General features: G+C 45.0%; 1 protein-coding gene across 16 annotated transcripts in view; it reads left to right on the top strand.

Moving 5' to 3' along the window:
* Positions 1 to 26,609, top strand: part of LOC1273048 (furin-like protease 2) — a 189,284-nt gene that overhangs the window by 71,996 nt on the left and 90,679 nt on the right. For all 16 annotated transcript variants that reach the window (XM_061643357.1, XM_061643356.1, XM_061643345.1 and 13 more), the window contains one exon: positions 18,939 to 19,938. In XM_061643357.1, coding sequence (XP_061499341.1) covers positions 19,465 to 19,938 — 474 coding nt within the window. In that variant the 5' untranslated portion in view covers positions 18,939 to 19,464. The remainder of the gene's footprint in view (positions 1 to 18,938; positions 19,939 to 26,609) is intronic.

Genomic DNA, 26,609 nt, shown 5'->3' with positions numbered 1-26,609 from the left:
TTCCTCACCAATCGTTTGAGCACGGTTGTTCATGCTTCTGTATGTGTGTGTGTGTGTGTTTGGAATTTCCCCTGGTGAAAATGTCCGACAGAGAGCGAACGGTTTTTGTGCCACTTGGACAGTGGGGACAAATTTTTAATCAAGTGATTTATTGGATTTGACGCACGGTTTGTTGTGAGCGGTTCCGGTGAACGAGATCCACTTAAGGCATTTGTTTGAGTTTGGGTTTTTTTGTTGTGGTCAGTAAGATCAGCAAACTACCAGCGGTTGAATTGTGGTAAAGATTTGTTTTTTTCCCTGTATGTTTCTATTTCGATTTTGTGTGCCATGGCTTTCTGTGAAATACGCTGATCGGTAAAGATACATATTTGAATCTTTTTTTCATATTTGAAACAAATATACACACAAAAGGAAGAAATACAGTGGCAAATAATATGGTGGTTCATCTGTTTCTAATCACAAACGCCTGTCAGTTGCTAAACTACTATGCTGGTGTCGTAAAAAGCGTAACCCACAGCACTACCATCTGGCAATGTATATCATTCGTATCCGTAAAGTAGCCCAAGGCCAAATCCTTGCTGAACGAGTGTTTTAGTGAGATATGTTTTGTTCCATGCATCCACTCTTCTGGGCACAAAAAATGAGGCGCAATAAAGCACAAAAACTCGTTTGTATGCTTCCCAGCATCATCCCTGCAGGCAAAAACTGGTGCGAACATTATGCGAAAAGCCCTCATAAAAGCGAAATGCAACAGCAGCAGTAGCAGCGTACACAATAGGTACGCTTTTTACGACGTCGTGTTAAATGTTAGAAAGATAGTGTTAGTGATGCAAATTCATGCTCTTGTGCGCTGCATTTGGTTCGACATTGGCTGCACCACGCTCATCAAGCCGATCGATTTCATCAGGGCTCAGGGCTGTTGCGAGTGTCGTTTTTATTGTGCTGAAACGGACATAAACTTTTGCATGATGGGTCACAAACGCCACTCTACGCATGCCAACCTTTTCATGGTTTGGATTGAAAGGTTATTTTTTAATGGTTGTTTTCATCTGCAGCATATTTAATATAGAAAGCTGATTCTGATGATAGTTAATCCTGCTAGTTCAACAATTTCATTCATCCAATAATGGTTCAGCCCAGAGCGAACGGTAACAGACACCGGTCGGTCTTGGTTTCGCATTAGCTGCTTGGTGCAAGCTGCTGCTTGCCCCGCGACCCTTAACGGTACGGGGGTAACTGATCCTTTGCGTCAGATTTTCGGAAAAAACGGTTTCGGCCCGATCATTCGCTGCTGCACCGTACGGTGGTCGGTACCATTTTGTTGTGATATTGTATCGGTTTTAATATATTTTCCCAAATTGTAAACATTGTGCAGTAGTGTGCAAGAAGACCTCCGTAATCGTTTGCACTAACGATGCAAACGAAGGCACCAGCGGGTGGTCATAGTGCCCCTTACCTACCGGACGGCCTTCCGGGCAGCATCTACCGTGTAGCTCCAATGTATCATCTATGAAAGCTTCCGGTGGGAGAGGATGGATGTGCGCGGCGTGCCCCTGTGCACTATCCAATTCCGACCGGATGCACATTCACTATCGGGGCGCGGCGAGGTAAGGCAGTAGACTAGCCAGTAAGGTAGCGCAATAGAGACAGAGCACAGAAAACTGAACCCGTAATACACAAAAAATGTATATTCACATTCATGCTCTCTAGCGCGTGTGTGCTGTGCTACCGTGCAGCGGAGAGCAAGAGGGCGAAGAAAGAGAAGTCTGGGAGAAAGAAAAAAAACACATAAAATGGGATCGAGACCACACAGAATGAAAAGAAACATTCTGGAGCGGAAGTGGAGTTGAGCGGAATTTTTTGTTGCTCCAAAACTGAAAAAGTAAGAGAAAACTGCAACCAAATCGCACGGGTGCAAGTGCCATCCCATTTACTGCACACATGTGTTGCTCGGTATGTGTGTAGACATATGCATACACACACATGTATACACGCGTACAAATGCACACTATAAAAAGTGGGTCAATCCTGAGGCCGCACTGGCAAGGCTCATCCACATTCCCGTTGGGCTCGAAAAGTTGTCTTCGTTCCTGATCGTGCGGGCCTCACTGGGTGTTTGTGTGTATGTCTGTGGAAAGGCGATGACGGTGAGCAGAATTTATACGCCAGCATCCGGAGCTAAGGTACGGGAAGGCTGTTTTTCTCTTCTGTGTATGTGCCGCCGTTTCTTCTTGGTGCCTCGGTTGGTTCATCGCGCACATTCGAATGCGATTTTCCATCATCACTATCGATATTGAAGCGGCTGCTGCGGGATGTTTCCAATCCCATCGCGAGGCGGAAGTAAGTGGAGGGTGCAACGGATGCCGGAAAGCATTTCACTATTACCAGCGTGATCGAGCGGTGCTGATTTTTTGCCCCATCCGCTCGCCACCCAAGTGGATAGAAGGGAAAAGAGAACGCTTTCCTGAGCATAGATCATCCTTCTGGCATCATATTCTGTTTCGACTCGCCTGCTCTGAAGAAGCTTCCTTCGTGCGGGCACGTTAGCACACAGCGAACATATGTCTACCGCTGGCAGCGGAGGGCATGTCTATTGAGGAGAGGGCCGCGTGCGCTCGGAACACTTCATGTTGAAAATCTAATAAAATTTGTTCATTTTCTATTTTACTTTTTTGCTCCCTGCATGTTTTCGTATGCTGTGTGGTGTGTGTGTGTGTGTGTGTTTTTTTTTTGTTATCTCGACTCACGAATGGAATCGTGTACGAGATCCCCTGCACTGGATTGATGCTGAGTGGGTTTTTTTTAAAGCATTTTATGCTGTAATGTATTTAAAAAAAGTGTTGCCCTATGATTGGCAAACGGAAAACCATTATTGACTGCTTTGACTGATTCCATGATGAATGATTGTTTCTAGAGCGAAGGAGAGCAGATTGGACTTGATGGTGTCAGGGTAGGAGTCTTGATGGGATCATTGCTTATTTTTGGCAGTGTGCAATGATTGCTGTTGAGTGTTTCGTGCATAATTACAAACAGTGGAACACTACGATGATAGAGTGTTTGTGCTTTGTCCTGGCGTGGATGATTTTCATTGAAATTTACCGTAACTTTATCTTAAATTCTTTTGATTATCTCTGCACAACAATATCTTGGTTTAGTATTATAGTGGCTTAAGCAAGCCTAAATGTAATGGAGTGTACTTGTGTAATATGTGTAATTTTTATATGAAAGCTAACTGGTTTGAAAAGTATATTAGATTGTGACGCTTCATAGTAAATTTCAAAGTTATTCTTTTTTTTTAATTCTAACCTCAAAATTCGCATGAATTTGTCGTGCTATATTTTCTTATGCAAATGCTGAAAATGTCAGCATAAAGTTGATTTTTCTATTGCCAGCAAATCCTAGAATCATCCCGTTAGTAGGAAACGGTGAATGTAAAAAGCGCACTGCCGGGAAACTTGAGTGTCGAAAGAAGAGGAAAATGGTATTTTCAATTTTCCCACTCATTGGTTCAGCTTTTCCCTTTGATGATTGAAAGCAAATTAATAGGTTGCTTGCTTGCTCGGTTGCTGCAAAAAGCTCGCTCTCGTGGCGCCTTGCACACAATACGCCAGCGCTTGTATGTGTGTGTGTGTCATTCGATAGGAAAAACAACGAGCCGATAGCTTCTGCCACACCACCTCGATGACAAAGCACAAGCGCCTCCCGAGAGTGATCGGAAGGAAAAGTGCACGATTCGACAAATGAAGTGGAAATTTCGCATAAAAGTCGTCGCCGGAAGGAGCAGATGCAGATGCGGCTAGACAAATACTGGCGCAAATAGTAGGGCTTCGGACTCGGTCGAGTGTCGGTAACCGTTCGCTTCTCGGAGCACTAGCGAAAGGAAAGTTCTTCGCAATGAAGCACGCAGTGGGAAGTCCGCTTCCATTCTTTTTCCGACTGCTTTCTTCGCAAACGCAAACCGGTGTCCCCGGTGAGACAAAACCGGTGAGTTGAAAGACACCGAACTCCTCCGCAAAGAAAATAGCCGAGCAGGAAAGTGTTTTCAAGGAAAGTGTACAGCTAGTAGGTACCAGTTTGCTGCTGGCCGCGCCACCAGCCATATGCCGGGTGGGTTTGTTTTTAATTTCAACAATGCCAAACCAGCCAGCGGCGGATGGAAGAAGGGCTGCACACGGGGGCCGGCGGGCTGGTGCAAATTGAATAAAACAATGGTCGAAAAAAGCATCATCCGTTAGCGCTTTGTATTTAAATAGAGCAAAAAAGGGAGAAGCGGACAGATAAAAAGGCAAACTTCATCACCGGGTTCCTTATTTCCATGGAAGAAAGCTGCTCGAGAGAGGTATATTGGTGCTGCTGGTGCAGGTTTCGTGTAGCGTTTTTTGTCTTGTTGTCTGCCGCTTTATTTCCAAACGCTTTCGTACCTGAAGCACACCGATGCACAGGGATGAAGAAAACTGGCAAACAGGCAGTAAAAAACAACACACTATGCAGCTCTGTTAACGAGACAACCGAAAATGGGATGTACAAATTGATGCTTGTGTTCACTCTCCAGCTGCACCGTTGCTGTGCCCCGGACCGGCGTGAGCCCATTTGCCTTCCACTAGGCTAATCTGTGGACTGTGGTGGAAAAAAGATCCTGCAAAAATGCTATGGCTCGAATTGACAGCCAAGCAGAGTGCATTGGGAGTGTCATGAGAGAACAGGATCCTGTGTTGTAGCGTGTATGTGTGTGTGTGTGTGAGTGGGTTAGCTTGAATGGATAAATTGGAAGCAATTCAAGCGAAAGAATAGGAGCAACCTCAGAAAAGCGTTCGCTTAATTTGCGATAAGGGCTCTCTCTTCTTTCTATTTTCTTGTATGGAGGTTCGTTTTCATCATCATCACTATTTCGTATTCGTTGGTTGAGGTGTCCTTTTTTGTATGCACACCTTAACTTTCATAAAACCACCACGATGGAACCACCGCCATCCTGGGCAACAGGTAATGAAGTTGGAGAAGATTAAAAGCATGAAAAGGTTTTAGTTAGTGGACGAAAGCAGATATGCATTCGTCCAGTTTTGTTGTTGTTTGTACTGTGGCTTTTATTTATATTATTCGCAATCGGAATTTATCTCGATTTAATGCGATAACACAGATCGCTTTAATTACTTGTACGTGTGCATAGGATGTACCGACTGTATGAAAAATCACTTCATTACAAAGTTGCTCAGCCACAGCGCACAGATGGTCACAGACATCATGGCAACCGCAGAAATAAAGGACCACCACCGGTTGGCCGCAATCCGGCTATACAGTAATGTCCCGAGCTCTGAACGGCTCGTGTCGGCTGGTGTGGAGAAAGTTTAGTAAGCCGATTGGAAAACTATCGCCAGCAAGCGGGCGGTAATGAAAAGCGATCCACTCCACAGCGCGCAGAGTGCATCGGTTACCTTCCCGATCGGGTCGTTTGTCTTGCGAACTCGGTCATTCGTGTGTTCTATGACTTTACCGTGGTTGAGCAAATATTATTCCACATGCGGACAGGTTAGCCATTAGAGCTAATACTACCAACGCTGCTAAGGACGGCGGTACAGTGTGTCGGTGTGCTGGCGCGACGGCATCAACTTCCAACCGGGTAACTTTTATGATGGTGGTCATTAAAAGAGCATCACCGATGCTTCTCCATTCCATATCGATTCATCGGAATGTAAACGAGCACTGTTGAAGTTTGGATTGAATTATGAAAGGGACAGGGAAGGAGCACAGCAGCGGGAAAAGCTGAAGCTGGTCATTATTATGTTGTTCTGGGAAAAGAATCGAAAAAAGCCTAAAATTTGTACCAAATCCAATGTTCTCAGAAAGACAGACGAATGCGATGGATGAGAGTCAATTGGTTACACAACATGATTGATGGTTGATGGTTGTTTCATCGCGTCGGCAGCACGTCGGGCGCAATTGCGGTTGCCCCTTCTCCTCAAAAAAAAGCAACGGCACGAAAATCGAAGGAAACTCATTGCCAATATGAATGATGTAGCTTTTTGAGCGGTGTTTTTGAAAGTGAGTCTTGCTATTTTACTAGGCATTGATTTTCCACCGTCGCCGTTGGCCCTTAGTGGATGATGAAGTCAAAAGCGCGTGATTGACTGACTTTGGTCGGTCGCTTTCAGCTCGCTGCTGAAGGAACGCCTCACGGTACGATGATGCAGCAGCAGCAGCAAATGATGGTGAAACATTTGTGAATAGAGAGAGTGTGTGTGTGAGAGAGAGAGAGAGAGAGAGGGGGGGGGGGGGAGAGAGGGAAAAGCCTTCTAAATTGGTTGGGCTGGCCAGAATCGACCTCGTTGGCGTAGATAATTTAAAATCGATTATAAGTTGACCTCGTTCGAGCGAGGGAAATGCTGTGCCGGGCAAATAGAATCATTTGTTCCCTCGATCTTTTGATGCCTTATTATTTTCGGCTAATGGACTAAGAATAGAACGTTCGTAAAAGGGGAAAATGTAACAAATTTCGATTTTCCCATTTAAAGGTTTAAAAGAATATGATCGTAATGTATGCTAAGAAAAAATACAATTCTTTAAACACACAGCATAGGTTCTCGAACAACACCTTAAAGTATAGTCGTGGCAGCTTCAAACCCTATGTCACTGGCAGGAATGAACGAACCAACACAACGAACACCTCCTCTGTCCCGATCCGAGCCTGGAAAAACAAACTTTGCATCGGGTTATGCTAAAACTTTTCGTATATCGTTCTGCGCCACCGGACACGTTGTGACAGGAAAATTGGTTCCACCGGTACCGGGGAACGTGGGAGCGGAACGACATCCTATCGAAGATCGAACCGTAAAAGGCGGCCAGGTCACTCTCTCAATTTTCTGCGACAGAAGCTGGTACCGCTGCTGCTGCTGCTGCAGTCAATCCTTTTCCCGATTAGAAACTTTATCCAATCAAACTTTCACTGATCGCAACCGTACAGAACACCTTTTTGCCCGAGTGCACTCCAAACAGGCTAAAAGGCGAGTGTCAGGCAGTTATGGTGTGACCGGGAGCGAGCAATATGCATACCACCGTGTGTTTGGTAGCGCACGGCCCGTCGGGTGTACAGGCTGAGAGTGTACATTTCACCCTGACGTGGCCGTAGCCGTTCGATCTCTAGTTTAGAATAGTTTCTGGTGAAAGTTTGTCGTACTTTCCAAACGGTGCTTGTGCGAGCACAATCATGTGGCCCCCGTGTGTTGGCCCGCTCCGATAAGCAATGATGGATTTGGTTCGTAGATTGAGTTCATTTCAATGGCCCCGAGGCCAGTGCGGAACAACCATCCCTGGCAGCTGGCAGCAAAAGTACACTGCCACATGTCCTGAAACATTACGCGTAGTTCACATTTCCATTGTTTAGATGTGTGTGGGTGTGTGTGTGTGTGTGTGTGTTGTATGTCCTTTTTGGTTTGCCTTGTATCCTTCGCTCTTGAAAGGACCGCACTTCCAAGCATAAAGCTTTTCGGGATGGCGACTAAATAATAGGGAAAATCCTTCGCAAATCCCATCCTTGGCAAATCCTTGACGAAGGTACGGGATTAGGATGGAATGAAAACTCTTCCCGTGGCTGTTGCCTGTCGTTCCACTGCTGTCGGTAGTGTAGTGGTGTGATTTCTTTTTTACCTTATCGAAAGGATTTGTTATTCGAGTTCCGTACACGCTTCGACTCTCCCGCAATATCTCCCATACATTCCATGTGTGTTTGTTTTTTGGAGTCGAAGAGCGGGCGAGGACGAGTAGAGTAGTAAGCAGCAGCAGCAGCAGCACATGACGCGGAAAACGAAAACAAACCACTCAGCAGGTTAGTTTGGCAGGTGGCAAGCAGATGACATTTCGGCTGAACTCCCTCGGGTAGTGCTTTCCAATTCATTCTCATCTCGATTGACGTGGATGGCGTTACAGAGAAATCAACTTCAGGGAAGTTGATGTTGTTGTTGGGCGAATGGGAAGAAAGTGTTGTGGAGTTTTGGTTGCGTTGTGGGGTCGCCAAGGGGATGAGGGATGTTCGTCTCACGGGGCTTATGCTTTCGCTCTCGTTGAGCCTATCGCGTTGCGCGTGTGGTAAGGAGACGAATGCTGCTCACCCCATCCGACAGTACACATCAGTCACATTCGGTTTCGCCCCGTGCGAGGATATCCAACATTTTGTTTGCAGTCTCGCTACAGATTGGAAAACGCTTTCAATTTGATTTAGTACTTTGGATGTTTGACACTCGGCAGTGGCGAACTCCAAAATCTCGCCCACGGTTGGTCCTGGAACGGTTTTTTTGAGGATTGCGTTTTTCTGCGTTGTAACCGGACCAGTCTTTAGTGTGCGGGAAGTATTACTCTTTCATATTATTGGTGTGTCCTAGTTACAACTTTTCGAAAAGATGTCAAGAGTCGTGGTAAAGAGAAAGAGCGAGAGAGTGATCGTGTATGGCAGAGGAATCGGTACCGCACAATGTCAATATAATACACACATCATAACATTCCAACCGACCAAAGTAGCGGTAGATACAACTGACAGCTTGCCTGAACTGCTGCTGCCGCTGGTCGTCTATTATCCGAGCTCGCTAGATCGCAACTGGAGATGACGTCTGGTGATAGTCGTGCGAGTGAGTGCGTGTGTGTTTTGCTACGATCGAATCGACAACAACACCGGACGACAGCAGTATAGACGGCGACGGTGGATCGTGTTCCCAGGAGACAGCGAGGAAATAAAATCGTTTGCTTGCCGCCCATACACGCCGGAGTGAGACATTGATTGAATTGAGAGTTCAAAAAAGCGTCTACACCATCGTCGTTCTTCCGTCCTGGGGACTACATCGCACTTGTTTTTTTGCTCTAGGTGTGTCAAGTATTTTTGAAACAACTGTCAGTCGCCCTTCGCACGCAGTGGCTGACACCGAGTGTCAGCTCACCTCATTAGATTGGTGGTGGCTTGGGGGACAGGAGGATTGCATTTGCTGTCTTCTACTATTATTTGTCGTAAGTGAGACATCATCAACAGTGTGCAGGACATTGTTTTGAGAGAATGCTTTCGAATTGTTTGTTATAAATAATTTGATCTCATTTTATATCTTGTGATCTGTAATCTGTAGTACTAAGATGATGTTTTCTGATGTGTTCAAAATGTATTTTAATAACACTTCCATCACAAAAATGGCATATCATTACATAGTGGATGCCCACATATTACATTGTTCAGCTTGCCTTGCACAGCTTTCGGTCTATATGCTCCCCTACTTCTCGCAAATAGATGCTGCAAGTTTAAACATAACTGTAGATGGAAAAAAAACCCTTGCGAACAATTTTTTAAACTCACACACCACCCTCCTTACGAACCAAACACATTAAGGTTCGGGCTAGAACGAAAGGTGTGGGAAAACCATGATAAAGCTGGCTATAGCTGCCTCTCCCCGCTGCTTCCACCTTGCTGACGCTATCCAGGCATCCACGGTTCGTTTCCGTCCCTTGCGTGACGGTTGGAGGTGGTGCCGGCCGACCGCAAAGGCCACTATCAATCATCTAACGATGACTAATGGTAGAAAGATGTCTCATCTATCTGGACGGGGCGCACACACGCTGAGGAAACTTATGCACACGAACTCGGGTGAAGGATGCTGAGTGTTGAGCAAACAACCGAGGCAACCGAAGGCAATAGGTAGTTTTACGCGAATGTCTTCCAGGACACGATTGTGTATGTGTGCGTGTGTTTTTTTCCTCTTCTTCTTTCGTTTCTGGTCCCTGTTCTCGCTCTAATGGATCGGTGTACGGTGGCACACATACCACAGTGTACCACCATTGCTTGTTAACAGTAAAAAATAAACTCCACACACACACACACACACACACACGTTCAATGATAAAATGGAACCTGGAGGCCTGCAGGAAGGGGAGTGTGTGTGTGTGTGTGAATGTGTGCCCGAGTTCCTAAATACACACCGCACTACCGGACCGGATGCTACCAGATGGTGCATCGGCGTATGAATAATGTTCTTCGTGGCCGGAAAAAGCGGCCGGAGAGTTTCCCACCAGTTTCCCCTGGTCCACCCCACCCCCGTGCGAGTGTGAGTGTGTGAAGAATAATAGAGATGATTTGATGATCGAATGTGGGCAAAAAGAAGTGTGTGTGTGTGTCTGTGTGTGTCTACCCGGGGGTTTGTCGACTTTCCGTCATGTCGGTTGACCACAGAAGACAGATGCCCGTATGCATCCGCGCCAGCTGTTTGACCACTTCTTGACCGATGCCTGCTCAACGTTACTTCCCTCCCACCCGCTCTGACCGTGCATCCACGCATCGGTATCGTTATGATGAAAATGTGTACTCCAGATGATGGTACACGGGAGGTGGGAGTGGTCGATTCGCCGGGTCCGGCTGGTCATTTGTTATGTAATTGGACAGTTGATTTCCGTCAAACTGTCAATTACCGTCGAGTGGGAAGTTTATTAATATTTACTTTCTTGGATTCTTGGTTTCTTGGAGGTGGAGGGAAGCAGCTGGGTGTTTGGTTAGTCCGCTATAGAAGAAGAGCCGAATCGCAAGGATGTATGTGTGTGTAACTGAAACACGTGTACATAAGTGAAGGAGCGATTTCATCAGCAGGATAGTACGGGGTATGGGAGAGTAGTAGAGAATAATGACAAATGAGCATAAATGTCAATACAATTTATTCTACACGATGGAAGGACAATGGAATAACCTTTAGCTCGAGAACAATCCGACTAGTTAGCTGGCTTGGATTTACTGTGTAAAACCAAAAAAGGTAAACTCTCTTATTTTCCCTCAAGCCGGTTTCCGGTTTTATTAAATATACATACAACCTAGCTTTCGACAAAGTGGGCGAGATCGATCTCGTTATTGTCACTGTTCAATAAATTATTCGCAATGCGCCTTCCGGGCACCCGCACAAGTCCCGGGCTGCTGCACAGGGAGACTCTTCAGCGTGTTTGAATACATTATCCTGCGCTCGCTCAATCTTTAGCCCCCTCCGCACCGGTGGCTCGAAATCACTCAGTCGAACGTGGAAAGCATTGTCGGGCGGGTTCAATATTTGATAGCAAACAAACGGGAGGAAGCAACGGTGTACCGTGTCGACGGTGGGATCTCGCAGGGACTTTCTTCCGAATCGCTCCCGAATAGTCGGTGTCCTCCGCATGCATGTCATTTTTGCTGGCTCTCCTTGGCAGTGTGCCTGCCTGCTGAACGTGGCAAACTCTTCACATTTGCTGTTTAGCTGGAGAAAGCTGTCGATGTTCACCTTTTCGTTGTTGTTTTGTTCTCATACGTATCATCTTTCGCATCTCGTGTGTGCCTGCAAGCGTCAATTTGAGTGGCTTCTTTTCGGGTGGCTTCTTACCTCGGGGGAAGGTGAGAAAGCATGGCTAGCATTATGTTTCGATAGGTTGCATTTTTTTTGGTGGGCGGGGTAGGATTGAGTTGCTGCAAAATTTAACCAACTTGAAAAGGCGTCCCTTGTGTGTGTGTGTGTTTGTCGATGCACATTATGCTTCACTTCGCTTGTATTCGATCGCATGATTTGCGCAAGCACAGGGTTGAAGAAAAAGAGTGTATGTGCATGTGTGTGCATCATCATCAGCATCATCCGCTTGACGTTTGCATGCACTTGACGCATAAAGGCGACAGATAATACGCCATCAAACATTGTGAAAAGGCACAAGTATGCTAGTGTGGTGGGGCCAGGTATGCGACGGGAACGGAAATTAAATGGCAAACAATCGAACCCCGCTCATCGCATGGCCGCTAGTGGGTGGTATGGTGGTGCTGCTGCTGCTTTTGAATAAATAACTCTCACGTCCGGAACTCCGGAATGGATGGCTGAGTCGAAGGATTTGGATATGTGTTTGTGTATGCATGTGAATCGATCCCTCCCTGTTGCATGGTGCTGATGTCAGTGTGAGGTGAACGGCATCCGAGAGCGAGCGATTGAATAAATTATTTGTGTCGGATAAATACGAGCGAACCGGAACAAAACAAAATGTGTGTCCGATTATACCTTGTTTTTTGTGTTTGTTTGTTTTTCACTTGATTTTTTTTTGTCTTAATGGCTGCTTTTATTCGCGTTTGATAAGCTGCGCTTATACCTTGCAGGGTGGCAGAACGGGGTTGGGGGTTGAAATATGATACAAAAGATAATTGAGTTTTGTAGCATTTGACCGTTTTTGGTTTTCGGCAAAAAAGCTAGAATTCATTGCAAAATCCATAAAAGCTTTTGGAGGGATGGGAATGGGTAGCTAGTAAATTGAAATTCCACATAGCCAATAGCATCATCATCATCATCATCATCATCATCATCATCATCATCATCATCTTGACTCTCAACTGACCCCTTTTTGGACTATGTCGCCAAAGACTACAAAAAAGGGCTCAAAAAGCCACTGATAAAAATGTAACAGAGAGTCTGTTCCGCGAGGTCAGCGTGTGTGTGTGTGCGTGTCGTTTGTTGTCGCCGAAGCATCCTGCACAAGGTTTTATCTTCACCTACTCTCGCTCCTGATTAGTGTGTGACTTTGTGCGGGATTTTCGTTTGACCCTCCGGCGCACGGTTGAACGACTACAGGCCTGCCTGCCTGACCGTAGCCGGCCCAAACAGCGGTCTATCGTGTCAGGTCACCCAGGATGAACATTATCCTTTTTTTTGTTCTTACCGTGTCGCCAAAGGCTAACAGTTTCGTACGATGACGACACACGAACATGAGAGCGGCCCGAGGGAGCGGAGGAATCACTTCGTGTGCTTTATGGGGCGTAGCAATGGTCGTAAGTGAGTGAATCGGCATTGCAAAAGATCCTCCCGTGTATGTGTACCCTTCAAGCAGCGCCACAGTGAAGAGAGGATGGCGAAAGAAAAAGTACACATTCTCTGCATTTAAGGCGGGAATGGAGTGTGTATGTGCCTTTTTCTTCTCTTAACCATCGAGGGCAAAAGCACGCTGCAGATCATCTATCACGACCCAGTGAGTTGGTGCCTGGGGGCGCACCGTGGGCAGGGTTGAAAGGCAAAATGGAAAATGGTCGCCCGCCATATGTTTGCCTCCCCGTACGTCGTCCCGCATGGCTGCATAGGTTAACCCGTGCGAGCTTTGTTAACTGTTGGCAAAAACTCTCTCTCTCTCTCTCTCTCTCTCTCTCTCTCTTTCTCTCTCTCTCTCTCTCTCCCTCTCTCTCTATCTCTTTCTCTCTCTCTTTCTTTCTCTCTCTCTCTCTATCTCGCTCTCCCTTTCTCCCTTTTTTCTTTCTTTTATATACCTTTTTCGTTCAATGTCTCGTCGCTCCCGACGTCCATAACAGGGATATCCTGCATATCTGAAGTGATTTTTACTTCTGCCCTTTTGCCCTTGATTAATCATTCAAAATGGCATTTCTGTTTTCCCCTGATTCACCTGCTCCTTGGCCATTTGACCAACAGACAATGGAGCAGTCAGGCGCTAAGGGTGGTTTTGTTTCTTTTGTGTGTGTATGTGTGTGTTTTTGCTAAGCTTTCACTGCCACCCGAAAGAAAGTAAGTCGTTACTTGAAACAACATCAAACCTCGGTGCTCGTTTGCTGCGTTGCTCTTTTTTTCTGCCTCCTTCGCCCAGCCAGAACTCTTTCTGTTTCTCTCTTTCAATCATACGGTCGGTGAGTTTTCCGTATTGTTCTTAGAAAAGGGCCAGCAAATGGCTTACTACTTTTCGACGGTCGGTTTGCGATCGGCTTCCACAGGTGAAAAACGCCATTGTTTTTCGGCATTACTCCTTCCTTGTTCCATTCCTTCCCTTTTTGTGGCCACTGTGGAAGTGATGGCTTTTCGTATTTTATTGACCGGATAGCTTTGTGTGTTGTGTGTGTGTGTGTGTGTGTGTGTCAGTGTGGGATTGGCATGCCCAGTTTGACACGGGCTATTTTTCGCTCGTTTTCTCATGTCAATACAGAGAACGGCAATGATGTTGTGGGCTGGTTCGGTTTTTGGGAAAATGAGCGGATGGTTTTGTTATTTTTGCGTCCCAGCTTATCTGCCCAGCCCTTCTTAAAACTGGCGTCAAAGCGGACCCGCACTCTAATGCGCCAGCTTCAGCATTTTTGTTTCTTCCTTTTTTTTTGTTGCCGTGTGTATCTCAGGGTGAATACTGCCCAAAAACAAAAAGGGTGCTTTCAGGCAAATGTGTTTTGGTAGTGGTTCTTTATTTTACCGAGAAGTGTTGCTGTTCCTTTTCGAGTTTTACTGTGCTTCATCAAAAGCTTTCCAAATTGTGTAGCTGCTAGGGTGGCGGTACTTTCCTGAAGTGTGCCTAATAATTGCTGACACTTTTCAATCCGACGAGTTGTGGAGCCAAATAAAAAAGCAGCTACTTTTTTTTTTTTTGAAACGGGGTTTAGGGTTGTTTGAATGAAAAGAAAGCAACTGGAGAACAGCACGGTTGAGCAATGTTAACGTATTCGGCAGCTTTTACATTAAAAAAGGGTAGCTAAGCTGTAATTCGGAAAAAGGAAATTTAAAATAAGGTTATTTGAACTACTCTGCTGTAAGTGGCTGTAAGGAAACGGCGCAGAGCGCTAAAGGGCAAGGATGAAAGGTACGCCAACCACAGTTAGAGGTACAATCAGACATTATAAAAATTTAAGTGCAAGGATAAACAGGTAGCATAATAATTTGAGAAAATGGTTCGTCGTTTTATTCAAATAATTGTATTTGCTTCAGCGAAATGCATCTTTCACTGTACCTTAGTTCAGCATCGTTGGAGCATTACTAGTGTCCGGTCATCGGCAACAACCGGATTGAAAGAAGAAAAAAAAATAATAAACAAAGAAATCTGTTCTTGAGTGCTCTTTATGAAAGCGTTTCATAATACTAGCATTTGGTAGCCATATGTTTTCATAATACTAGCAATTGGTTGCGGTCTCATGGTACAGTCGTCAACCCGTACGACTTAATAACATGCCTGTCATTGATTCAAGCCCCAAATAGACCGTGCCGCCATACGTAGGACAGACTGTCATGCTATGGGGGGTAATCCAAAAGTCACTGAAAGCCATCCCCACAAGTGTTACTGGCAGGCCTTGACTGACAACGGTTGTTGAGCAACTGTGCAACATTTATTCGGCTCTACTCTTCCTGGCAGGCAGTTTTATATTACACGAATGTTAGGATTCCAACTCATTTATTTATTTATTTATTTATTTATTTATTTATTACGATACAAATATCCGCCTCAGAGGGCTAAATATAGGGAAACTTACTGACTAAAACTTAAAATTAATGATAACAAACAAATACTTAATTCTAACTAGACAAACATATACTAGACAGCAAGCAATTTGTAACACAGCCAACACACGTAAAATGAAAGTATTAGGATGGGGAAACAAAAAGGGAGTCAAAGAACTGAAGGAAGAGGGGGCGAAGGGATTGAGGGGGAATATGAAAATCAAACACACCACATTTGTCTGAGCGATAATCAAAATGAAAGAAATGCTCACTGTTAATCGATCGTAATCTAGATTTCAGTTTTGCTACCAGAGAATGTATCCTGAACACGAATTATATTGCTCGCTATGCGAGATTTTCTTCGTTAATAGATGTAACAAGGGGTACTAGTTATGAGGAGTTCCACTGCAGTTGTAATGGAGACGCATGGTTGTTTATAGTGGAAACAAATAAAAAATCAATCTTTAGTAGTTTTATGAATGCATTTACAGATATTCTCATTGTTGTTTGGGCAGTTGCTTCTTTTCATAGCTTAATAAAACAAATTTTCAAAGCAATGAGCAGAAATCACAAAATCATCATTTGCATTGCAATTATAATAAATGTGAAATTATTTTTATTTCGCTGAATTTTGTCACATTCATGACGCTTTCGATTTTTTTATATGATGTTAAGCCAACATTCCTAAGAAGCGGGTCGCTATAGAAAATTGTATTTCATTCAGTTTTGAGAAAAATAAAACTTAAATCCCCCACCTGCAACAGTCATAACATCCCGTTCGTTACTTTAGGGCAGGTCGTTTGTTTTGCAGACTAGCAACAGAGTTTAATTTATTTCATGCCTTTTAATGTTAATTTTCCTGTCGTTTTCTTCCCGTAGTACCACGGAAGGTTGCAACGTTCTCGCCCCTGCCACCATTAATTACCATTAGATCAGACGCAGAAGGTCGCGTTCCAGCGAAGCTCGCAAAGCCTCAGGGACGGTTCCTTTTGGCATGCTGACGATTAGATGTGTGTTGTCGTGTTCCGTTTCCCATCCGTACCGCGGGGGGTTCAGCTGCCTCCGGTTCGTTTCCTTAGATTCGGCACCAATATCGGAACTTCTTAAATCCTATTCCACCTTTTTTTGCGATGAGATGAGTATTTGCTGCCCGTCCACCTGGGCAACAATCCTGCTTTGCTACATTAAATCACAAAAAATACACCCTCCGCCCGTGCGTCCGTCTCACACGCAACAGGAACGCGTAGCGCCATCGTTCATTCTTCTTAATTGGATTATGGTTGTGAGCTGTTCCGACAAAATATCCCTTCTCAGCGCACCACTTCCCGTTCTTTGCGGGAACCATCAGCGATGTCGTGGTTGTTTTTCCTATGTCGTGTTTTTCCATGTTTCTCAGTTACGGTGGCAAATGGAGGGCAACTTTGGGTGAAAGGTATGAGTCGTTTTTTTTTGTTGTTATTCTGCCTTTTTGTTTAACAGCTCTCGGCACAAACACGTATTTCAGGTGAAGCGGCACTACCTACCCATACAGGTGAGGGCAAAAGGAAAAAAAAAAAACAAAACAAAACGCAAATGAATGTACGTACGTTCCGTTTTCTTACTGTGCCAAAAGTAAAAGAAACTCGCCCGCAATTCCCTACGAGCAGCGGCAGAACATACCTTTGCCGACAGGTGCGGTCGGGGTAGGAGGAAGGCCAGTAATGGCGGTGCCTTCCGGCCCACGATGCCACAATCAACCTGACAAATGTTGATTATGTTTTAAATATTAGAACGAGCGCCGGTACGGTGTGAGGTGTAATGGTTTTCGAAATGGGGGTACAACGGGCGGTGTTTTGCGGCATCGCGGCATGCGGCTCATGCGGCATGTTGCTTTCGGAAGCCACCACCGCGACCCGAGTGATACGATGTGACGGTTTTGTAAATCAACTGAAATCGTGGTTCTTAAGGTGCTGGTGGATGTAAGGCGCGGAAACGTTTTGCCTGCGATGGTAATGCGAAAGCCAAGATTTGAAGTGCTTGTATTTTTTGGTCCTTTTGCTATATTTCGTCGGCTTGTTCTTGTTGCTTTCGATTCGTTCTGTTGTGCGTGTGTTTATGTGCGCTAGTGAAGTAACACGTGCCCAGCCTTCAGCGGGTTAATTAACATTTGAATATTTATAATTAAAACTTCCAGCCCCGGTACAAGTGGCTGCGAGTGACATTCAGCTTGTTGGGATTTGGCTTTGCCTCAGATTGGATTGTAAACTTGCGCATCTTTTGGCGTAAATGTAATTAGTTAATATTTTTGCAAAAGCTTCCCAATGGCACACGTACACATTTTGGATTTTTACTTGCACGATTCGATAGGAGGATTATAAAAACAATTTAATAAAAAGAAGAGCTTTGAAAGCGTGATGTACTAGCTTGCTTTTTAAAATTAAAACCGTCGTAGCAATATTTTGTGTTGCTCTAAATTGTAGTATGGAGTTTCTTGACAATGTTATTATCTCTCTTGAAAGCTTTACCATTTATGTTTATCTCAAAGTGTCAATGTGCTTTTGTTCTTTGTCGTTTACGGCTTTCTTGTGGTTTAGTGTCGGTAAAGGACATAGAAAGCATACACAATTGGTGAGCTACGGTTAGTGCACTCCCTTGGGGCAGGTTGAGATTCCGCATTAAGCAAGTGCAAACGGTGTCAGCGGTGGTGCGAACGCGCCCTGTTTGACAACGGCAAACGCGACAACCGATTGCAGCGGGGAACCACAAGATAACGAACCAGCTTCATGGCTATTTTGATTACATTTTATTATTATCTACGATAGCCATCGGGCCCGGGTCTGAAAGCGTCATAATGGCAGTAGACAGAGACCGGCGTAGATCATCTCCTGGTACCGTTGCATGGTTGCCTAAAGCTGGCAAAAGAACCTGACAGGGTGTGGGAATACAAACCTGCAGCATCCTGTAACCGCAGCAACCCCAAAGGTGAAAATCGAGCCGAAGCTGTGCGCGTTGAATGTACGTTTGTGAGTGTGACAGTAAGCTTGAGGAAATGGGAGGTTTTATGTTCGCTTGCACTGCAGCAGAAAGGAAAGTCAAGCGCCATTTTTTTTCTTTCTTTCGCTTCGAGCACTACGAGTGAGATACGCGGTACGGGCAGCATTCTGCTAGCCGGGTAGCTGGCTGCTACCGGAGAAGCTTATCGTGGCTGCCGCTAAGCCTGCCCGTGAGCCTGTGGATAATGATGTTGCTAGCTTTTGCCTCGAACTATCACGAACGTGGCATTCAGCCGCCAGTGTAATTTCCGAGCACGCTGATGCTGTTTTGTGATTTACATTTTGATCAACCGCTGGCAACGATACCGTGGTCAGATGCAACAATGTGACACGGGGGTTTAAATTTTCCCTTTTTCCAGCGCACTGGATTGAAAGAGCCCGTCTGCACGCAATGGCTGTGGTTTGTGTTGGTTTAGTTATGCACGGGAGTTTTCAAGTTAATTTGACGTCGCTCGCGTTTGCGCTGATGGTGGTCGCAGTTGATAAAGCAAGATTATCTACTAACTGCTGGCAATAACGGGATATTAATTCTGATCCATCCGAAGCATAACCCCAGAAAGCTCAAGGCAGTTCGCGAATGTTTGGGGTTTTTTTCATGGATGTTTAAATTTAATTTATTTATGTTGCAAAAGAGATATCATACAGAATGCAATTGTAAAGAAAAGCAATTTCCTTATTTCTCTCGTTTTTGTTTTCTTTTCAGATTGAAGTTGCTGGCGATAGGAAGTGACCGTGGCGAATAATTGCAAAATAATCGTGCAAAATGATGAATTGAAAGCAAGTGATGTACACCTAATGTGTCCATGCTGCTGCAAATGATGGTCGGGTAAAACGAGCAGCATCCGAATCGAAGTGTGTGCCATTGTAGTGCGCACGCTTTTTTTATTTCCTAGAACAGCACTAGCCACTACAGCGCCCCGCCCAAATTCCCTATAATCTTTTCATAATCCTCTGCACGATCCTCTGCTCTCGCTTCCCGTTTGCTCTCCATCGCGCAATTGTTGTGCTGGGTGCGTGCTTTTCCCAGCTGTGTGGGTAGTGACGGGTGCGTGTGTGTGTGTGTGTGTGTGTGGTAAGTAAAAGAAATCAGCCAGCGTTTATGAGCGCGCTAAGTGTTCGCGACCGAGTAAACAACTGCCCATCGCTACTCCGCCGCAAACGGTGTTGCTGCTGTCAGCCGTCCGTCGACCCAACCGCAGTCACCAGCTAGGACCTGCGAGGTGCACAAAATGGCGGCACAGTCACTGCGGCCATGCTACGCCATCGCTAACCAGAGCCATCGAAGGCAGCAGCAGCAATCTGTTCACAGCCGGGCTCAACCCAGCAGCAGTATGGCGGGCGGCAGGTGGATGCAGGTCGCCCTGGTGGCGCTGGTAGTAGCGGTCGCCCTGCACCACCACGGTGTTGGCGCGTCGCCGAACGCAACCGTCGCTAATGGAAGCGTTAATGGGAAGCTTTCGGAGCGGCACAGTTACAACGCGAGCGCTAGCGATGATCTAATTACGCCGGATGAGATCAACGCCGGGCTGCTCGAGTACTTTGCTGGCCCGCTGCCGCTGGCGGCGATGGAGGCGGCCAAACCGAAGCGTGCCAATGCGCGCCCGGCCGCCATCTACATGAACGAGTTCGCCGTCTACATTCCGCGGGGCGCGGACGTTGCCGACTCCATCGCCCACAAGTACGGATTCAGCAACATGGGACAGGTAAGGCTGGGGCACCGGTTTGCAAATATCCTTGTCAGGGCGAGGGGGGGTTAAATGTCAGGCAAAATGTCAGCTCAAAATGACCGGGCGCGCGCGCTCGCACGCTCGCCAGAAAATGATCATGCGACAATGATGCGGATGTGACAAAATTACAACACCATTAGACACCTATTATTGGCAGCAATTTCAGGCGTGGGGAAGGGCATGGGATGATTTGGGGGAATGCATTTTGCTGCATAGTTGTGCAGCGTGGGGTAGAGCAGGCAATATTTCCGCAGTGTGCGATGTATGAGGCCATTTTATACGTTAGTTTATGGAGCCATGATTTGTTAACCCTCTTAGCAGTGTCACCGCCACGCCACACTGGCACAACAGCACAGGACGAGCTCCCGGTTTCGGTCTGGCAGGCAAATGAATATTAAAATGTATAATCATAAACCGTTTAGGAGCGGGCTAATCGTTTAATAGGATTTTGATTGAGCGAGTGAACATGGTCCCATCCCGTGTCGTGCCTGTTCCGTCCGCGCTGTGCACAGGACCGCGGACCGCGGAACATCAACAAACAAAATCAACATTTCCGAGGACCGAGCGATTTGTAGCTGTCAGTATTTTGATTCTCTTTCGGACGGGGAAGCAACCCCCAAAAAAAAAGATAAATCAATGTTCGGGCAGTAAAAGGGCACACCCCGCGCTATCATCACTTCCAAGGTTGGCTGATAAATTGATACAGATTTATCATTTATTTAGATTGAATCTGATTTGTGCGGTTTTTTTTGGTGACGTGGAATATGAAATGATGTAGAACGCAGCCTCACTGGTATGCATTCAATTTAGGCGCTGTTCAGAATGGTTTTAAGATATCGATTTTGGTCTGGGTCTTTTTAAAGTTCACCGTGACAAATCACACTCTTGTTGATAATTCTTCCCATTGGGGCACGTTTGGGCTATTATTAAAAGACCTCTCAGTTGCGTTGTGCTTCATGCGCTTCATGCAATATGTATTTGAAGTTGTTCGATGCTGGATTAACAGGACCGGTACGGTCTTTTTCGTTAATCTCCTGGGAGCAACCCTTGCCAACCAGGAACTGCTCCGGAAAACGTGGCTTCTCTGTACGGCACTGCCAGTTGGTTGGACGAATATAGAATGCTGGTTTGTTTATTCGCCGCCAGGAAGCTCGGTACGTCGCGCCCACTGGCCGTCGGTGTGTACCAACCATTCTTGGCACGTACTTCAATTTGTCAGCATCGTTGAACGCTTTCACACTTTGGGCAGAATTGGGGGGTGTTTTCTGACAAATTTGTATGGTACATTTGTGTTTTGCAGTTGAGTTTGGCCACTGGTGGAATAAGTTTTCTGCGATTCAATTTGATTTGAAATATATTTTTGAAATAAAAAAATCCTTTTTGACACGGAAATTTGGTTTCACTTCCTAACGCTGTCCAGATCCGTATATCATATTCCTAACTAGTAATAGAAATGTGTAACTTTAAAAACAAAATAATTTAAACTACGAGATTTCTTAAAGAATTCTTTTGGTTGGTTTGTTCTAATAGATGCATATCCATTATTATTTTTTGTGCATCATTATCATTAAGCTCTAACATTCCCTCGAACACGTTTTGTAATGCCCGGACGCCACAAGTAGGTGGGCCATAGATACGACACCAAATGATGGGCTTGCAGTGGTGGTAAAACCAAATTAGCATAATTTTTGCATATCTAATCCAGTCAGATCAAACAAAAGCTACCTTACTTAATTAGTGACAAATTAGTACTGCCTCGGGGTTCCATTTTTACCCGTCCGGAGGCAGACGAACGAGAAATCAGGCGGCAGCCGCGACGCACTGACGACCACAGCATGTCTTCTTTCTCGCTAATACCAGCCAGGCCGAGATAGTAGTGTGCTTTTCCGTCGAAAAGAAAGGACTGTTGTCCATAAAAGTTTGCTCTTGGTGTAAAAAACAGCAACGATCCCACAAAATTTCCGCTGGAGTTTATCGTGAAAAACAGTCAAAAAAGAACAACTCAAAAAGGATCTGATCAAAATTCGACTTCTCGTTTGAGACGACAAGGAGAATCTCCGAAATCAGCTAGTCACCATGTCTCGTTGGGCGCTCAGCTTATCTCGCTGCTGTAAGATGAATGGCAAATCAGCATAAAAATGCCACGATGATGGAATTAAAATCCATCGCTATTCAATCGAATGCCCTTTGTTTGTCCCGAACCGTTCAAAGGATTTGCCCTTTTTCCACTGCCATGAATGTTGAATCGTAACGCCGTATTGAATCTCATTTGAATGCAAAATCGATTGACTGCTAATTACGGATCCTTTCCAAACAAAAAGGTTAAGAGCGTGGATTGTGGGGACGAAAATGAGGATGGTGAAAATATACGAATCCGTAGATGAAATTTTTCGGAACGATTCAAAATAAAGGCAGAACACAAATGAAAAGACAGTTGCTGAAAACTCTCGGAGGACAATCTAGCCGCGCGTTTTTAGCCCCTCTGCTTAGTAACCTTCACGACTGTTATGGCGATGGAGTGAGCTGTGATCCAAACATGTTCTTCCCTTGCTTGACGGGGATTCAGTTTCCGTGTTCTACATCCCGCAAGCATCTCCGTCACCGAAACAATGGGGTTGGTGATGGGCGGAAAAACTTGTGCCATACCAATTAAACCGTTTTACGGAACCGGATACCGCACCAGCATTTCCTGGCCAGGCTTCCGTTTCTGCGAACACGAATTGTTCCCACTGCTTCGTGCTTCTGGGGTGTAGCAGTCGGTGAGTCTGACACTGGGAGGCTGGTTAACTCACTCGAGCGAGGAAAACTCGACTCCTTGAGACACTTTCTTTAGCGTTACTTCATCACTAGCTTGGTGAAGTTGGCGGTAAAGCTCCTTCGCAGACATTTTATGAAGTTGAAGTTATTTTGGCGAAGCTACTTCGAGTAGAATTGATTCCAAGGCATTGTCTTTCTGAAGATCATTTCTAGATATTACTTCATTGGTTTTTTTTTTTTTTGTAGTTCTGTTCAGGTATTGTTGTGTATCATTTTCACTGTCCATCCACTAGTCTTGTTTGAACGAATTATAGAGTTTTACAACTGGAAGGTGCTTCACGCCCCAGAACCGCAACACAATTTTGATTGTGTTCCTCTCCAATCCTCTTTTAACCGCCTTAGAATCGTGCAAGTGAATAATAAACAAGATGGCAGATTACACTCGTGCTATTAAAGCTCTTCAGGCGCACTCAAAGGTGCTTTGCATGTGACCGCTCCCGGTCTTTGAAAGGCTGGCTGATTATTTATGTTTATTAGACCATTCCATAAAACGCCCTTCGCATAATCTTTTCATAAACTTGGGCCAAAACTGACTTACCCAATGGGGGGTCGAAAGAGGGTCCGAAATGGAACGGGCAGGGCTTTTGTGCTGGACGAGGTTGTAAAAATCAAACTTACCCCGGCCGCGCACTGGCCGGTGTTGGAAGACGCATAACAACCTTCGCACAAACCCGGTTCGGTGATCGGTCGGAGCATGCCTAAGTACCGCATCTAAACACGTTAAACGAAGCAATACAGGTCGGTAAGTAAATTCATCACACCCACGGTTGCCCGGTCCCTTCGCTCCGCCTAGTGGCGGAGTGTGCATAAATGGCGCCGTTACCGTTTAACCCTTACGAACCCACTAAAAATGCCATCCCGTTTTCGACCCGGCAGCGACAAACGAGCGCTAGTATACGAGCACCCATTACCATCATAACTAAAAAAGCGAACTGTTCTCGTTGGGCTGCTCCCCGGTGGCGGAACCGAGACTTGACGTTTCCGGTGCCGATCCTGCTGTCGCTTCCTCGACCTCTGCCGAACGGAAGTTGTGCTACGATGGCACTTTGACGATGCTTGTGTACGTACGTGTTTCGAGTGGGTGTTTTTTTATATTTTGCACCGCCTACACTTACACGCACAAACATACGAGACGACGGTGTCTTGGCGTTCCGGTCGCAGCAGAACTGTGCGCCACTTCCGGTAGTATGTATGTGTGCGTGTGCATGTGCTAGCGATGAGCGAATATGTTTGGTACGTTACGTGACTGGAACGGCACACTAAAAACAGGCAAATAAATTTATTCAAATTAGAGTCACTTTTCGGCACGCCAGGGGCTTCCTTATGTCCTGCCGTTCGGGCTGAAACGTGTGATATAAGTTGAAAATTGTTCGATCATATGCTCTGGAGTGCTTCCATCGAAACATCCCGGTTTACGTTTGTGGCAGTCTTGTGAAAAGAGATCTCTCTTCGGCGCCGTACATTCCGTGCCGAATGTGGCATCAAATTAGCACCCTTTTGGGTGACCTGACAAGATCGGTACGGTGTGTTGATTGGCCTGTTTAGTTCCTGTGCCGTCTTTGAGAATGATCCCTTTGCCTTGTAGTTTGAAGCATTGTTCAAACTTCTATCATGGTTCGTTTTGGGTGCGATAAACTATTATTTTTAATCCTTATCCTTACTAAACTCTTGCAATCCTCTCTGTATCTCTCTACGTGAAACCAGCAACAGCTTGGGAAAAGATAGCAACAACAATATAGGCTAATTTAAAATACATATAGACATACCAAACGACCCATGTATGGGTTTGTTCTGGTTTCTTGTTCCATTGGGGAATGTGTATATAATTGTTTGGCTCAAATGTCTTTAATTTAACGTAGTCCCTTCGTAAGTACAGTTTCTTTGTAGCACGACCGTGTATGTGTCTTTTCATATAATGCCAAAGATTGTGTGTCCTGTCCCTTGCAGGGATTGGTTAATAATCGCCAAGGTATAGTATGCATAGTATGTTCAAACTCAAAGCTGGGCTGATGATAAACGAACAAATTTCCATAACATGTATTTACGCTTTTAAATATCTCCCAACACAGTTGAAAGCATTTTCTAATTATAATATAATTTTAGTAGCATTGGCAGAAGAAAAAGGAAAAAACATGTACAAAACACATTCAAACAATATGTCCAACATTGTGAGATTTCCCAATCGAGGTTTTGTTAGTAAACGTTGTGGAAAATCTCATTTCAACCCTATTCTTCCTGGCTTAATACCGTTGTGTGCCCGTGGCGCTAGCTGCGCTTTGTCGGTATCGATCCTGCTGCAAGTGCCTTTCATAGCCGCAAAACCTGCAGCACACGGTAAACGCTTACTTATACCCCTACGAGCATGCGAGTGCTGTTTGAAGTACGTAAGCTTACCGCTTGGAATGGTTTAAAGTATTTTGTTGTAAAAAAAGCAGAATTGCTCCTCTCTGTGTTTTTTTTTCTTTCCTTTTATGGTTGCTACGCTGTCGCTTGCAATGTTTCCTGGTGCGCATTCGCTGGAGATATTTGCCGAGATTTAAAGCATAGTTATCGTGTGGTTTTAAAATATCCGATTTTTGTTGGAAAATCGCCACGCTATATAGCGGCAGCGATGGTATGTTGTCGATTATAAAGCGGTAGCACCAAAAAAAAAGGGAGCAGGAAAATAATATCCTCTTGTCCCGACGTTATCTTTTACTTTGGAATTTTTATGCGAACCGCATTTACGCAAAAATGTACCTTCGAATTGTTAGTTTTTTTTAGGCATTGTGCAACATTACTTTCTGTATGCGGATGAGTCATGTTGAGTACAAATAAGCTGAGCAAAATCGGGCAGAACTAGATAAGGGTGTTTGGAATTATAATATGAAATTTTGGAAATAGTACAACTTATGATAGTAATATTGTTTAATGGAAGGTGACACGTGTTTCATGATTTACGTTCATTCGATTTGTGACCGAGTTTCAACATTATGTTCCACTCCACACATATTTTTGTCATTCCACAAAAATAAAAACAAATCATTCAATAGACTTCTTTCTTAAGTAATTATTCAACTAATCATTTCTATCAATGCGAAGGACTGTCTTATTGGCCTAATTCACCAGGAGGAATGTTAAAATTTTGACTTGGTTAATAGTGCGTTTTTATTTACTGTTCGGTTGTCTTTAAACTAGTTTAAACCGGTGTAGCACAACTTTCAAGGAACGTTCTTTAGTGCTCCTACGCTGCAAACAGCTTCCTCATAGCCACACAGCAGTAATCACTGCACTTGATCGAAACGGCGCTCTCTCAAGCTTTAGGTAAGCAATATTGTTAGGTTGGGGAAGCGCACCGACCAAACTTTTCCGGGATTAGATCTGTTGATTACGGAACACCAACGTGGCGAGCTGCACTTTCGGTTCCTCGCACGTGGCTAGGGATTAATAACTTACCAGTAAACTTGTGCAGGGCATATGTGTGCTAGCTTTAGTAAATGATGGTTCTGCCGCCAGGCATTGGCCAAACTCTGAGAGATAATTTATGTATTGCAACCATAGAAAGTAGAACAGATTTCCCTGAGAGGTTACGATAATTGGGACAGTTGGAAGGTTGCGAATGAGGTAGATGGAACTGGACATTAAAGAATAAACAGGAAATGCTAAAGTAGCTTCTCGTACTCGTAAACTCTTCTGCAAGCACTTTACCAACAAAGTTTTAGTTTAAAGAAGTTGTAGCTTGCGGGCAAATGAGGGAGTATATTAGTTATGTGGAATGTAAAGCCTGGAGACAGCAACATAATATCTGACATCTGCAAATATGCACACAAACCGTACCTCCCGGTAAAGAT

This window comes from Anopheles gambiae, chromosome 2, assembly GCF_943734735.2.
Source record: "Anopheles gambiae chromosome 2, idAnoGambNW_F1_1, whole genome shotgun sequence".
In the NCBI taxonomy this organism is placed as follows: Eukaryota; Metazoa; Arthropoda; class Insecta; order Diptera; family Culicidae; genus Anopheles; species Anopheles gambiae.
This window is presented reverse-complemented; position numbering and strand designations above follow the sequence as displayed.